The 16,022-nt window shown below is 46.9% G+C and overlaps 1 protein-coding gene across 1 annotated transcript; it reads right to left on the bottom strand.

Moving 5' to 3' along the window:
* Positions 1–11,898: 11,898 nt before the first annotated feature.
* On the bottom strand, positions 11,899–15,603 carry SCGB1D1 (secretoglobin family 1D member 1). Its single transcript, XM_003274071.3, has 3 exons — positions 15,480–15,603; positions 13,273–13,460; positions 11,899–12,039 (listed from the first exon to the last, which is right to left on the bottom strand). Exons 1-3 carry the CDS (start codon positions 15,532–15,534, stop codon positions 12,010–12,012), a joined length of 273 nt encoding a protein of 90 aa, XP_003274119.2. The 5' UTR covers positions 15,535–15,603; the 3' UTR covers positions 11,899–12,009.
* Between the last annotated feature and the right edge of the window lie 419 nt (positions 15,604–16,022).

Here is a 16,022-nt window from a genome sequence, read left to right as displayed (position 1 = left end):
GTAAAAAAAGAAAAAAAAAGAAGTCGATGAAACAGCCAGAGGGATGAATCCATTGTTAATTCCCTGTGAATGCATTGTTTGCTCTCTGGATTATTTGTGACATGTTTCTTTCCACCATTCAGGTGGAGCCTCAGTGGCCAAGAACAAACCTAATTTTGGGGAGGACAGAAAGGAGAAGTGTTGTTTACTTACCACTGTACACAGCTGACCTTGGCTGGTGGCCTTGTTTCCCAAGGGTAGTGAAGGACCTTGATCACGAAATGTGAGACTGTCTCCTTGGCCAGTACTTACTGGGGCTCTATCTGGTGCCCCATCCTTATGGCCCTGCCCTGTCAGTCACCTGCTTACACAGAACAGAACTTCAGGAAAGGCCTCTGGTCTTGGAGCCATCTTGGTTGACGGCAATATGCCTGTTGTTCAAGTCACCAAGGCCTCGTCTAGACCCGGCGCCTCCCTCGTGCCCGAGCCTCACGCTAGGATTCCAAGTCTGAGTTGCTCAGTGTTCAGTCCACCCCAGCACCCCCATATTCCAGCTCAGTGTCCCAAAATGTGTCAGAAGCTTGCAAAGACTGACCTCCCCCTACGTGGGGATGAATACATCTGGTGACACGGGGTTGGGATTGAGTGAAGGGAACAGTGTGAATCCTCTAAAGAGACTGCAAACATCAGAAACGCTTTCTGGCCTCTCCTTTCTGAAATGGGGCTGAGGAAAGGAGAGGCTGTAGCTTCCATGGGGAGTCTACGGCAACCAAGGAAGAACCCCCTTCCCCTTACACACACCCAAGATGCACGTGACAGTGGTACTTTTTTCATACTCAATTGTCAGAAGAGACCTGTGACCCTTCGTACCTCTGAGAGGCCTGGGGAGACACACACAGGAGACAATAAGCCTGGATGGGAAAGGAGAGGTGCAGAGAGAGATGGATGAAGGGCTCTGGAAGGCCAAGGGAGGGAGAGGGTGCTTTCCCTTAAGTGGGAGAAACGTCCTCTGGCTCAGAGGATGAGGGGAGGCTGTGGGTAGGGAGCAGGTAGGTTAAAGGTGGATAAATTCAGAAAATAGGGAAGATGACTCCCAGAGGAGTCAGATGATTGAAAGGTAAGGAAAGGATAAAATCCCTTATTCCATGGGGCAGTCCCAGCCCAGCTGGACATTCCCAAGACTCCAAGGAAGGACCTGGGAAGGGAGGGCCTGGGAAGCTGCAGCTCTGCTGAGCGCCGCTGTGTCGCACTGCTGGGTCCCGTCTCTGCAGGTTCTGCAGCCCTTTCTCGTAAGCGTTGGATGGCAGATGGGTGGTGAGTGAGGACTCGGAGCCTGACCACCACTTGTGTTCACATCCCAGCTCCTCCGTTTGCTGACTGCAACATTGGACAGGAGACTTAATGCTGTGTGTTCCCTTTAAAATGGGAACAGTCATAGAATTGCCGTGAGTCACAAGTAAAAAGTGGAAAGTCCTGAGAACAGTGCTTGGCACAAAGCAGGTGCTATCCAAATGTCAGCTGGAGCCATTATTTTTGAATTAAAGAAAATGTATTTATGGTAAACTCCAAGGACTACTAGGACTGTTTGACACCACTGAAACCTCGGCTTCCACATAACATTCTCTAAAATATTTGAGTAACTATTCAGGTATAAGCTAAAACTTTTAAGTTTGAAAGCAAAGTTCTGTGTTTTGATCCATGTGTATTTGATTTTTTTTCAGTGTTCCCGTTTCCTCAGAGTTTTTTTGGTTTTTTGATTTTTTTTTTTTTTTTGGAACAGGGTCTTGCTCTGTCGCCCTGGCTGGAGTGCAATGGTGCCATCTTGGTTCACTGCACCCTCTGCCTCCTGAGTTCAAGCGATCCTCCTGCCTCAGCCTTTCCAGTAGCCAGGATTACAGGCACACACCACCATGCCTAGCTAATTTTTGTATTTTTGGTAGAGGCAGAGTTTCGCCACGTTGCTCAGGCTGGTCTCGAACTCCTGGGCTCAAGTGATCCGCCCACCTTGGCCTCCCAAAGTGCTGGGATTACAGGCATGAACTACCACACCTGGCCTCAGAGTTTTATTGAAATAATTTACAAATAACTTCTCACCCAAGCATCTTCTACTTAGTATTACCATATTAATCTTCCCAGAAACCAGTTCCAATTTATTTAACATGTTTAGATATATTTTTTAATTTTTTACCCAGCTTTACTAAGGCAAATTGACAAATAAAAATTATATTTATTTATGGTTTATAATATATGTTTTGATGTATATATACATTCTGAAATGATTAATTCAAGCTAATTAACATACCATCACCTCACATACTTGTTTTTTTTTGTGATAAGAACATTAAAGATCTCATTGTTTAGCAACTTTCAGGAAATGTTCAATAAAATATGAATGAAAAACAATTCTACGCCAGTTCCTAAATGACAGGCACTGTTGTAAGCACCTTTGAATCTCACAGCCGTCATCCTATGAGCAGGGTGACCATACTATTGATTGTAAATGAGGGGCACTTTGGAGAATAAAAGGGAACCCTAAATGGGTGGGATGCCAGGATAACAATGTAAACCAGGACTGTCCTGAGCAAACTGGATGTGTGATCACTACCCTGTGAAGTGGGCAGATCATTTCACCCCAGCTACAGGAGACAGGACACAGAGATTCCATAGAACTTTTCGGGACACAGCTAGGAAGTGGCAGAAACAGGATATGAAGCCAGGTGTTCTGGCTCCATAAGCTGCTGTCAACACTATTTCCCTCCTTGGCTGGACACTGAGAAACCTGCACACCATGGTTCAGGTGGGTCCTGGTGACCTTGACACCCACTGCTGCCCTGTGGGAACTCCGTGTGGATTTCTGCACAAGACCCACAGTTTTCTGCTTGAGAAATTATTGAAATAATTTACATTTACTTTGCAATTTTACCCTTACAGTAATTTAACAATTTTACTTTGCTCCCTGTGGTCTCCACTGCCCTTGCCTTAGTCACTCTGGGTTGAAATGCTTCATTCATTCTGGAAGCCACATCAAAGCAGCTCACACCTTGTGTTCTTTGCTGGCCCCTCCAACTCCTTGGATCTCCCCCTTCCCAGGAACCTGTGGCTCTCCTTGGGCAGCTCCGACCTGACATCCCCTGACACTGACCTGTCCTCTCTGTTCATGCTTCTGGAGAACATGGCCTGTCTGCATGTCCTGCCTCTGTATGACAACATCATACAATAAGCGCTTAATCAATAATTTTGTAATTTATTTTCTGGGTCAAAATTTGGTGCTTTACAAGAGTTCATTGATGATATCGCTCATGTTTTAGTACCAGGTCTATTTAGAAAGAGGCACTCATCGATATTTGAATCTTTAGTAAAGGCAGAGATTACACACAACACTAACCACACATCTGGGTGACATCCTGGGCACTAACTCTAATGTTGTACTTTCCTGGATGAGGGCTTTGGGGTCAGGGTGGGAGGAGACAGGTAAGGGAAGGAGGTAGTTGGAAGCTGTGCCAACTTGGGGTGGGGCCACCTCAGTGTTCCCTTTTTGTTTGTTTGTTTGTTTGAGACAGAGTCTCACTCTGTCGCCCAGGCTGGAGTTCAGTGGCTTGATCTCCATCTCAGCTCATTGCAACCTCCGCCTCCTGGATTCAAGCGATTCTCGTGCCTCAGCCGAGTACCTGGGACTACAGGTGCGCCCCACCACGGCCAGCTAATTTTTATATTTTTAGTAGAGATGGGGTTTTGCCATGTTGGTCAGGCTGGTCTCGAACTCCTGACCTCAAGTGATCCACCCGCCTCAGCCTCCCAAAGTGCTGGGATTACAGACATGAGCCACCGCACCAGCCCAGTGATCTGTTTCTCAAAAAATAACCATTACCACGATGTGATCTGACCTGGGTTCATCTAATGAGTTGGGAGATGGAGCTGGATTAGGAAGCAGAGCCGAGGTCAGATGTCAGCCCCTGGCTAATTCTCCTTGGCTCCTTAACCAAAACTATGAACTTTACTTAACTTGACATTTCCCTATAATGTGTGGTGAAAAGCTTAATCCTGTACCCACGTAACAACTGATTTGGTTCTTTAGATATTTACACTAACGTCTTCTCCATTAAGTTCGCGATTTTTTTTTCTTTTCAATGCCCCATTCGTTTTGCTGGTAACTGTAGTGATCCCAAAGTTGTGAACGCCTGCCTTAGGGCCATTGCAAGAGTCACACAGGAGAACCGACATAAAGTTTTCCACTGTAGATCAGCGATTGTCAACTAGGGCACATCTACCCCCATCTCCTCCCTATTCCCAAAGACATCAGTCTGGACAGTTTTGGTTGTCGCAGCTGGATGGTGGTGGGGGTACTATCAGCACCCAGGGGGCAGAGGCCAGGGGTGCTGCTGAACCTCCTACAATGCAAAGGGCAGATCCCACAGAAAAAAGGATTACTTAGCTTTGATGTCAGTACTGCCAAGTGCTAGAGAAATACCTGCACACATTTGCTCCTGTAACGAATGACCGGTAGCACTCATGAGCCTCAAACTCAGCAAACAGGGAGTGTAGCCCCAGCTTGGCAAGGTGCCAGCAGGAAAGTGGGCATCTTTGTCCTCCAGGTGGCTGAGTCAGCCTCATGTCCATGCCTTTGCCCAGGCTGCTGCATGCACCTGGAGGCCCTGCTTCCCCTGCCTGTCGTCCTCATCTTCTAGGTGCTTCATGGTCCAACTCAGCCATTGCCTCTTCCACAAGCTGTCCTTTCTATATCCTTGGATTTCTATAGGCTTTTAATTTGCATAATAAGATCTCATCTCAGGGATATACGTTGTATCTTTCTTCAGTTCTATATCGTGTCTTCCCATTCAACTTGCTAATTAATTCCTTAAGGAAATTTAGTAATCCTTTCAACAAAATGTATCACCCTCCCCCATTTGGTGTGATGTTGATTATGCATTGACCTGAGACCTTCTTTCTCTGTGGAAGGATTTCCATGTTCCAAATAATTTTTTTATTACTGTTCTCTTGATTTATCCACTAACTCCTATTTTCATTGCTGTTTTCCGAGTCCCATGTCTTTCTCTTTCTTGTTATACTTCTTTTTGCTGGGGTCTGTCCTCCAGTACCTTTTGGAGAAAAAGTTTATTGGTCATAAAATGTTTGAGGATCTTTATTTTATCTTTATGTTTGAATGAGTAGGCTGATTACAGACTCATATTTGTATAGAATTAGAGGTTGTCAATCCTCTGATTTTTTAGTATTTATCCTCCATCCACCAGTTCTTGTGTTGGTTCCATTATTATTCCCCATCACTGTATGTGTCTCACTGTTTCTTTCTGGGAAAGAAAGACCTTTTCTTAAAGACAATGTTCCAGAATGTTAGCAAAATACTTTTTGGTATGGAAAACAGATGGATGTCTATGGACTTTTCAATACCATATTTTTTTCTGGGAAATTTTTTGGTATTATTTCCTTGGTGACTTTTTTTTTTCTGAGACAGAGTCTTGCTCTGTCACCCCGACTAGAGTGCAGTGGCATGATCTCGGTTCACTGCAACTTCTGCCCCCTGGGCTCAAGTGATCCTCCCACTTCAGCCTCCCCAGTAGCTGGGACTACAGACACGTGCCATCATACCCGGCTAATTTTTGTAGAGATAGGCTTTCACTATGTTGCCCAGGCTGGTCTCAAACTCCTGGGCTCAAGCGGTCTGCCTGCCTTGGCCTCCCAAAGTGCTGGGATTACAAGCATGAGCCACCATAATTGGCCTCTTCAGTGACTCTTCCCACCATGATCTCTGTCATTCTGGAATTCTTTCAGTTGGACATAATGGATTCATCCTCCAACCTTCTTTTCTTTTCTCTCATATATTTTATTTCTTTATCTTTTCCACCACATACATACTGCTTTTCATGACACTATTTTAATTTTTTCTTTCAATTCTATTAATTATTCCAGCTATCATGTTTTAATTTCTGTAAAGTTCTTTGTTGTTGTCTGAATACTTGTTAAACCATAAAAGGAAGGAGAGATCTTAGTAATCTGGACTTTATAAAGCACTCATGAAACTTACCCATGACATAAAACATCTGTGAGACCCAGAGAACCTGAATGAATTACAAAATAGTGTGTCAATTAAGAACTTTCTTATTTCCTTTCTCTTCTCTTTTTCTAGCCCCTAAGCTGTTAGAAAACAGTTAGCTGAGAGAAAAAAAGTGAAAGAATAAGGATAGAAAGGAAAGCACATTTTTTTTTTTTTTGAGACGGAGTCTTGCTGCCGCCCAGGCTGGAGTGCAGTGGCTCAATCTCAGCTCACTGCAGGCTCCGCCCCCCGGGGTTCACACCATTCTCCTGCCTCAGCCTCCTGAGTAGCTGGGACTACAGGTGCCCACCACCTCTTCCGGCTAATTTTTTGTACTTTTAGTAGAGACGGGGTTTCACTGTGTTAGCCAGGATGGTCTCGATCTCCTGACCTCATGATCCGCCCGCCTCGGCCTCCCAAAGTGCTGGGATTACCGGCGTGAGCCACCGCACCTGGTCGAAGCTTAGAGTATTATACAAACTTGAATATTCTAATTTCTGAATTGAGATATTGAGCTTTATTTCAAAAAAATGGAGACTCATTGAAGGTTCACTTTAATGAATCTTATGACAAAACGAGAGCTTTGTGTTCAGAATATTGAGCTTGTCAAAAAGTGTCAGATGGATCACAAGGAGAAGATATTTGAGGAAAAGAGCCTAGGCAGAGATTGATAATATTTGTGCAGGAGGCAAATTATGAGACTCTATTTAGCTCGGAGGTCATGGGAGAGGCTTTAAGGGATAAAGTCAACAGACCCTGCATGAGTGAATTCTATGTCCTTGGCAAACCTCAATCTCAGCTTTTTGAATGAGGGTTTCTTAAAAATTAGCAATATCTTCAACAAAGAAGACATCCAGCAGACGAATCAATGAGAGCATGGACACCTAGAGACGTGCTGACTTTGGAATGCTCACAGGTCCAGGGGGTAAAACACAGGCCTAGCTCCCTTTTGCAGGTATCTTCCTGCTGCCCCTCAGGCAATGGCAGCCCTTGCAGTATTTTTTTGTATTGTGGTAAAATAAGCATAAAATGCTTCATTTCAGCCATTTTTCAGTGTACAGTTCAGCAGCCTTAGGAGCATTTATGATGCCTTTGAAATATTCATTTTCATTGTCATTATCCCAAACAGAAACTCTGTACCCCTTAAACAATGACTCCCAACACGCTCCCTCCCTGCCCCAGCCTGAGCAGTCTTGCTGGATCTCACTTCACACTCTTGTTTTTTGTGGTTGTTGTTGTTGTTGTTGAGACAGTCTCGCTCTGTCGCCAGGCTGGAGTGCAGTGGTGATTTCGGCTCACTGCAACCTCTGCCCCCTGGGTTCAAGCAATTCTCCTGCCTCAGCCTCCTGAGTAGCTGGGACTACAGGTGTGTGCCACCATGCCCAGCTAATTCTTGTAATTTTGTAGAGATGGGGTTTCACCAAGTTGGCCAGGATGGTCTCAGTCTCTTGACCTCGTGATCTGCCCACCTCAGCCTCCCAAAGTGCTGGGATTGCAAGCGTGAGCCACCATGCCCGGCCTTCACACTCTTTTAACAGCAGCTCAGGAAGGAAACTTTACTGTATGTGACCCCCATGTGATTAGAGTGAGCACCTTGAAATCCCCAGGCTTTAAAGGCTATGGAAGTAGCTAAGGGAAAGGCCTCAAGGTAACAGCCGGGTGATGTCCGGAGTCCTGTGAGTATCATGCGGGACTCCTGTCCCAGCTACTGCCTCCCCAGGTCACTGGATGCCTGCACCTATAGGAGCAGGAGGTCCAAGGCCAGGGACCACATGGACTCTATTTGCACACAAATAGACACATGCACCCCGGATGGAGCCTGGACACTGATTGCTTTTGACAGCTTCCCAGTGAATTCTAAAACAGAGCCGGGGTTGAGGTGCACTGGGTGGAGCATTTGTCATTCTCAGGTTCATTAGTGGGAACAATCTCAGACCTTCTTGGGAACTAGTGAGGACTAAGTCACACAGAACTTGGAAGCCTTCCGGCAAAATGCATATTAGGGTGCTCAATAAATAGAAAGGTATTACTTGTAAGCATTATAGTAAAGATTGCTAAGATTTGTTGAATGCTTTCTAGTATTCATGTAATATGTTCTTATCACAATACTATGATATGTGTCCTGTATCACAGGAAGGAAAAGCGATGATAAAACAGGGATATCCATCAGAGTGAACAGGCAAATTTTTGCAATCTATCCATCTGATGAAGGGCTAATATCCAGAATCTACAAAGAACTTAAACAAATTTACAAGAAAAAAAACATCAGAAAGTGGGCAAAGGATATGAACAGACACTTTTCAAAAGAAGACATTTATGCAGCCAACAAACATGAAAAAAAGCTCATCATCACTGGTTATTAGAGAAATGCAAATCAAAACCACAATGAGATACCATCTCACGCCAGTTAGAATGGCAATCATTAAAAAGTCAGGAAACAACAGATGCTGGAGAGGATATGGAGAAATAGGAATGCTTTTACACTGCTGGTGGGAGTGTAAATTAGTTCAACTATTGTGGAAGACAGTGTGGTGATTCCTCAAGGATCTAGAACCAGAAATACCATTTGACCCAGCAATTCCATTATGGGGTATATACCCAAAGGATTATAAATCATTCTATTATAAAGACACATGCACATGTATGTTGACTGTGAAACTGTTCACAATGGCAAAGACTTGGAACCAACCCAGATGTCCATCAATGATAGACTGGATAAAGAAAATGTGGCACACATACACCATGGAATGCTATGCAGCCATAAAAAATGATGAGTTCATGTCCTTTGCAGGGACATGGATGAAGCTGGAAACCATCTTTCTCAGCAAACTAACACAAGAACAGAAAGCCAAACGCCACATGTTCTCACCCATAATTGGGAGTTGAACAATGAGAACACGTGGACACAGGGAGGGGAACATCACACACCGGGGCCTGTTGGTGGGTGGTGGGTTAGGGGAGGGATAACATTAGGAGAAATACCTAATGTAGATGACAGGTTGGTGGGTGCAACAAACCACCATGGCACATGTATACCTATCTAACAAACCTGCACGTTCTGCCATGTATCCCAGAACTTAAAGTATAATTAAAAAAAGAAAACCAGATATCTATGCATGTGAATGCATGTGTGTGTAAAGATTTGATGTAATATGTGAGTATCCAAGAAAGCTTTACAGAGGAGGAGAAGTGGATTCTAAAGATGGGATTGTCAGATGTCATAGGCACAACAAGCTATAGAGGGAAAGGAAACCCATATATCCTGGTGCAAGGGTGTGACTCACGTGAGGCCTAAGAAATGAGATATAAACAACAATGGCTGAGCATAGAGCACCCGGGAGAAAGGAGAGGAAGGGACAGGGGCTGGCAGGAGCAGGGCCTTGGAAGTCCTTGTGTGCAACACAAGGGTGTGGAATTGCTCCCCCGGCAGTGGTTCCTTCTAGGTGTCTCTGAGTGCTGGAAGAACTCCATGAATCCTTGTTTCCAGCACACATAGTGTGTAGTAGGCTGAACTGGTCATGAGTTTCACACATTAGGTTCTATTTCTAAGTGTACATATTTCCTGATGTGATTAAAAATACGAATTTCCCTTAAGATCAATGCTTACCTAATAATAACTGTTATCGACCAGGCACAGTGGCTCATGCCTGTAATCCCAGCACTTTGGGAGGCCGAGGTGGGCGGATCACCTGAGGTCGGGAGTTTGAGACCAGCCTGACCAACATGGAGAAACCCCGTCTCTACTAATAAAAACCAAAAAATTAGCCGGGTGTGGTGGTGCATGGCTGTAATCCCAGCTACTCGGGAGGCTGAAGCAGGAGAATTGCTCGAACCTGGGAAGCAGAGGTTGCAGTGAGCTGAGATCATGGCATTGCACTCCAGCCTGGGTGACAAGAGCGAAACTCTGTCTCAAATAATTAATAATAATAATAATAATAATTGTCATCTACTATTTTCTCCACTGTATAAAAATAACCACTATTTATGAAGGTGTGTTTTCAGTACTGTGTTCCCTTACTTGAAACCCTTGAGAACCAGTGCCTTCTGGTCATGTAGGGTTGTTGAACAGAGGATAGTGTCACATTTCAGATTTAGGGGGCTCACTTTGGCGTGAATGAGGAGGATGTATTACAGGAAGCATTCTTGGAGGCTGCAAGACAATTTAGGGACTTAGTCTGAGCTGGGAAGGATGTGGACCGGGCTGTGATGTGACTGTGTGATGGGAAAGGAGCGACTCCCAGAGGTGACGCTGTGGCCATGGAGGGAGTAGAATGTACAGCACTGTTGGGGGCAGCAGGGAGGGGAGCTGTGGTTGGCTGATTCTTGCCCCCATTCCCCCAAAGATATCTACTTCCTAATCCCTGGAATCTGTGAATGTTCCATTACATGACCCAAAAACAGCACTTTGCAGATATGATGAAGGTAAGGGTCATAAGATGGGAGGATTATTTTGAATATTCTGGTGGTGCCTAAACCCAAACCCTATATTTTGTAATTAAAAGTTGCGGGGGTGGGCGTTAACCTGGAAGAAAAAGGAGACGGGAATGTATCATGGAGGCAGAGGTTGGAGTGATGTGGCCACAGGACCAGGACGGTCAGCAGCCCAAAAGCCGGAAGCAGCCCTTAGTGAACGCTCCCTGAGAGTCTCCAGCGCAAGTGGAGCCCTCCTGCCTCCAACCTCCTGAGCGTGATACTAATGTTGGGCTTCTGACCCCCAGATGTGCGAGAGAATCAGTTGGTGTTTTGTTTTTGTTTTGTTTTGTTTTCTTGAGACGGAGTTTCACTCTGTCGCCAGGCTGGAGTGCTGTGGCACGATCTCGGCTCACTGCAACCTCCGCCTCCCGGGTTCAAGTAATTCTCCTGCCTCAGCCTCCTGAGTAGCTGGGACTACAGGCTTGCGTCACCATGCCCAGCTAATTTTTGTATTTTTAGTAGAGACAGGGTTTCACCATGTTGGCCAGGATGGCCTCGATCTCTTGACCTTGTGATCTGCCTGCCTTGGACTCCCAAAGTGCTGGGATTACAGGTGTGAGACACTGCGCCCAGTCGAGTCAGTTGTTTTAAGTCACCAAGCTTGCGGAGGTTTCTTGCAGCAGCCACAGGACACCAAGCCAGCAACCTGTGGCGTCTCCCTGTGTCCTAGTCAGGGGACTTGCTGGGTGGGTGCCTTAGCCTGGATGGGCTCATGGAAGGGAGAGCAGGTTGGGGGCGGACCCTGTGCTCAGTTTTACATCCTGCTCCTGAAATGACTGTGGAGTGTGTGCTTGGAGCTGTCCAATTGGCAGGGGGTGCTGGTCTCTGGAGCTCTTGGGGTGGCTTGAGGGAGGAAGGAAGCATTCACCTTAGGTGCTGGTAAGTGATGCAGACACTGAGGAGTCCTCTGAGTGTGGGGAGTGAACAAATGTGAAATCCAAGTTGAAACCTGGAGATGTCCTCAAATTATAGTAAATGGAAAAGAAAGTATACTGGACATGACAGAGGAGAGAAACCACAGTGCAGAGGTGGCACCAAGCAGGCTGACTGTGGGTCTGAGGGTACATCCACTAGGGTCCCTGCTAGGTGGGAACCCTGGGCCTGGACACTCAGGCAGGCTGGGGGTTCCCTCAGTACAAGAACAGCAGGAACGTTGTAATTCCTGTGTCCTCATTACCATGGTTTTCATTTACGGCTGCAGGATGGAAAATATGTAAAGAACGCAGGATGATTCCTACCAAATATTTCCTTCTGGGATGCCCGGACTCAGGCCCCATTGATAACGGGATGCTGGTTCTCTGGAGTTGATTGTCAGCCATGCCCAAAGGCCACTACCCTATGGAAACCACTCTCAACTCAAGGCCCAAGACTGCAGGATAACAAGACCAGTGGAGAAGTTCAGGGTAAGTGATTTATTAGAGCAAGACGTTGAAACCTTTACATTCTGCAGTGAAGATCAGGATATCATTGAAAGATGGTGGAAACTAGCATTAAAAACTTTTTACATCTCAGCGATCACATTTCTCTGCTATTTTTCCCTGAAATAGAAAACGAAAGAAAGGAAGGTGAGGTCAGTCATGCGGCTCCTGGAGACAACAGGTTAACACCCAAGTGGCTGATGGAATTCTGCTCCCAAAGACAATTGCAAGGGTAGAGGCAGGAACTCAGCATGTGCGGGAAACCAGGGCCTAGACCTGGTGGCTTCACAGCACCCATGCCGGTGAGGGAGCAGCCTTTCCTTGCCAGGCCAATAGCCCTGGGGGGACCCAAGCGTGAGGCCCAGGGTCCTCATAGAGGGGGGTCAGAGCAGAGCAGCAAGAGGTTATTGTCTGGGCTGTCCCAGGACTTGGAGTCTCCTGTTTCCTGCAATGAGGGACCCAGGGCTGAGAGGTTGGTCAGGGCTGGGAGGGCCTCTGGGAAGCTTGGCTTCCAGGAGACTCCAGCCTCCCCATGTGGGAATTCTGCCTCAGGGCCTGAGCACCTCTGTCCTGAGCCTGCAGCTTCCATGATCATTTGCAGCTAAACCTCAGGACAGCAACCCAGAGGCAGCCAGGCTGAGAGGCCCCTGGAAAACCTCTGATTTCTTGAGAAAGACAGAGTGAGAACATCCTGCTTCCACGGCAATGCAGGAGGTAGAGTAGCGAGGGTCTTGGCCCACTGGCCGTGGTCAGGAGAGCATCGTGGGTGAGGAGGGGAGCATGGAGTCTGAGGAGCCGGGAGGGGCTCCTTCCTGGTTCTGCAGAAGCTGCAGAGAAGCCTAGCCCTCCAGCGCAGCATCTGCAGGAGCCCCTGCTCTAGGTCCCTCCCTGCCTTCCTCTCCCTGCTCAAGGCTCCCATGCTCCCCAGTACATTCCACAGTGACTGTGTGAGGGCCACTTGGCCTCAGGGAAGTCCCCAGGTGGAGAGGCAGTCATGCTTGGCCCTTCACCACCCCTGCCTGGGCCCCGGGCTCACTCCCCATGTCCTCAGCACACTCTGGGGACACGGCATCCAGGCAGGTGACCTGAGGAGGAGAAACACGCAGGAGGCTGTGTGCAGCTTAGTTGAATTCTGCAGGTGAAATGGTAGCACCCACCCTGTGGCCCCAGGTGACCTTCTCAAGCGGTGACCAGCAAGGCAGGTGCCCCACCACCTGTGTCCCTCACAGAGCAGCTAGTTGGGTTGCTGTCCTGAGGTTTAGCTGCAAATGATCATGGAAGCTGCAGTGTGTCCCACACTTCACACTGTGCTGCTGACCAGAAGCCTGGACACATGAAAGAGAAAGAAATTACCAATGTTTCTGTAATCAGCACTCTCTTCTCATAGGCCATCATATCCACACATTTTTTCAATTCCATCTTGGCTGCAACAGCTTCCAGAGGTGCCTTAAATTTGGCAAGTTGGAACTTGAACACAGGTTTTCCAGCTAATAAGAAGCCTGTGATTTCAGAACCAAGAGCTTGGCAGACCACTGCATTTGCTGGAGCAAAATAATAAAAATATAATTTATGTAAGGAAATCAGTGTTTCTCCCATGCCTCCCTGATGTGAGACCAGACAGGAACGCCAGGGTTTTAGGCTTCTATTTAATAACTATGCCAATGACAATGTCAGACCCAGGAGGTTGTGACTTCCTTGAGGTCACACAGCAAAGGGCAGAGCTAGAACTGGAGAACCAACTTCCTGATCACTCATTCAGTCTCTGTTTTTTTTAAAGCACACCCATGCTGGGCGCGGTGGCTCATGCCTGTAATCCCAGCACTTTGGGAGGCCGAGGCGGGCGGATCACGAGGTCAGGAGATCGAGACCATCCTGGCTAATACGGTGAAACCCCGTCTCTACTAAAAATATAAAAAATTAGCCGGGCAAGGTGGTGGGCGCCTGTAGTCCCAGCTGCGCGAGAGGCTAAGGCAGGAGAATGGCGTGAACCCGGGAGGCGGAGCTTGCAGTGAGCCGAGATTGTGCCACTGCACTCCAGCCTGGGCGAGAGGGCGAGACTCCATCTCAAAAAAAAAAAAAAAAAAAAAAAAAGCACACCCATTACTTTCCAAAGCTTCTCTGGATCGATGGCCAATGTTCTCTTTTCTAGATTTGAAAATAATCACTTTTCTCTGCCAGTTAAGTGACACTTTATTAGTCATGGACATTGGTGAAGAGGAGGTTTTGGGTAATCAAATTTTGAAGTGAATGGTAGAGTCAGAATCCTATCAGAAATTAGAGAAATGAGTAAATCTGGAAAAGAAGAAGTTAAAATTATTAAAATGTTGAAGGTGATGTTTTGAGAATAAGTTGTAGAATTTAGGCTTATGTGATTCAACACAGACAGAGCTAAAAGGTAAACAAAACAAAATAAAATCATGTGAATCAGTTTTAACACACATTAGAAGCTTATACAGGAAATTGTACTTGGCCCATATTCTGCAGCAACATCTAGACTATTTGGAGAGGATGAGAGGAGGGAACTGAGGCTCCTTCCTGCTCCCACTGGGAATTTTGGAAAGACCTGGAATAATCATTTTGCTTGGTCTGGAATCTCCATTCCCCTAAGTCTTTTGCAAACACTGTGCATCCAGAAAGCGCCCCACCAGGCTCAACATGACCCCTGACTATGCAACTTCAAACTGTGGGGAGAATTTGGAGAGGATCAGGGGTGTCACAGGGAAACAGGGAGAGGTTCAGAAAAGAAGAGGAAAGAGAAAAATCAGAGTCTGGATTGGTCCTGACAGGGGAAAGGAAAGTACCCAAATGAACTGGGGAAAAACAGCCATAATTAATTTTAGAAAAATAGAAGTTCTGATGCTAACCATTGTAGTATTCCTACCACCATTACTGGTAGGACCCCTAGAAGATATATTGAGTGCTGCTTATTCTAAGAATTCATTTGCAGGCTTCTTATTGAGAGAATCAGAAAGCACCGTCTCTTCTTGGACTGAGAGTTCTTCAAGGATCCTTCCAGATGTAACATTTTATGAGTCTGAATTTACAATGTAAGAAGCTGTGAGCTCAGTTGGCACCTAGAGGTCTGGGGAGGAGAATATCTGAGAGTACAGTGATCGGCTTCACATCCACGGCTAGACCCTTGACACAATAATCCCACTCCATTCCCATTGCCACTCCCGGCAGAAGCTCTAAGCACCAGTGATAGGAGGAGGCGCGGGGAGGGTGAGCATCTTGCCCATGGTGAAAGAGCTGAGAAGTGGCTGAGCCCAGAGTCACCCCAGACCTCACATTACATCGTCTGACACAGATCCCATCCAAGAGTGAAGCTCAGGCAGAATTCCTAACGTTTGCCTGCACTGATTTCCCGCAAAACTTCCTAGGTGCTGTGGATTTGATGAAATGAGGCCTGAGCTTTATGAGCAGTTCCTTCCACTAGCACAGGATAAGGTTTGGAATTTTGGTTTGTTTCAGACCCCAACCTTAACCCAAATAGGTGACCTCGTGCTCAGAGAAGGGTGTGTCCCAGCGGCTGGTGCTGGACTCATGACTGATGTACTCACCCCGGTAGCCGCAAAGGGCCAGCGTGAGCAGCAGGAGACACACCGACAGCCTCATGGTGGCTTATTCTGCTGTGAGCTCAGCTTTAGCCAATGATGAATGATTTTGACTCAACCCCAGGAGCCTGTGGAGCCTTGGAGCCCAGGGCTATTTGTACCTAGGGAGCCTGGCTGGTCCTGCCCACGTGGGCATCTGGCAGGTGATGAGGCCTGGCTTCCAGCCCTCCCTTCCTAGCCAGAGCTGCTGCCATCCATCAGTGTCATGTCCCCATGCCTGCCTGCATCCTGAGTGGGTGGAGCCCAGGAGAACAGCCCTGCAGGAACTCTGCTCTGTGCTCCAGGTGAGTGTCCAGGTGCCTCTGGCAATGTTTCCTGGAACCTCAGTTTGCTTTTAGGCTTTTGAGGATTATCTCTCTGTTCTTTATGTCAGTGCAAGGGCAAATCTGAGTTCTCACTTCAGGAGGAGAGAAACCAGGGGTGCAGGAAGCTAGGGTCTGTGGTTTGGTTATAGGAGAGCAGGCACGGAAGAGACCTCACCTTGACCTC

The sequence above is a fragment of the Nomascus leucogenys genome, chromosome 4 (genome assembly GCF_006542625.1).
Source record: "Nomascus leucogenys isolate Asia chromosome 4, Asia_NLE_v1, whole genome shotgun sequence".
Classification (NCBI taxonomy): Eukaryota; Metazoa; Chordata; class Mammalia; order Primates; family Hylobatidae; genus Nomascus; species Nomascus leucogenys.
Note: the sequence above shows the minus strand (reverse complement) of the source record. Positions and strands in the feature narration are given on the sequence as shown.

What these genes read in the sequence shown, in the direction of transcription:
- SCGB1D1 (XM_003274071.3), bottom strand. Translation starts at nt 15,534, where the DNA reads ATGAGGCTGTCGGTGTGTCTCCTGCTGCTCACGCTGGCCCTTTGCGGC. An exon ending in GGCCCTTTGCGGCTACCGGG is followed by an intron (nt 13,461 to 15,479) that starts GTGAGTACATCA and finishes ATTTTGCTCCAG; the next exon opens with CAAATGCAGTGGTCTGCCAA. An exon ending in TGCTGATTACAGAAACATTG is followed by an intron (nt 12,040 to 13,272) that starts GTAATTTCTTTC and finishes TTTCTATTTCAG; the next exon opens with GGAAAAATAGCAGAGAAATG.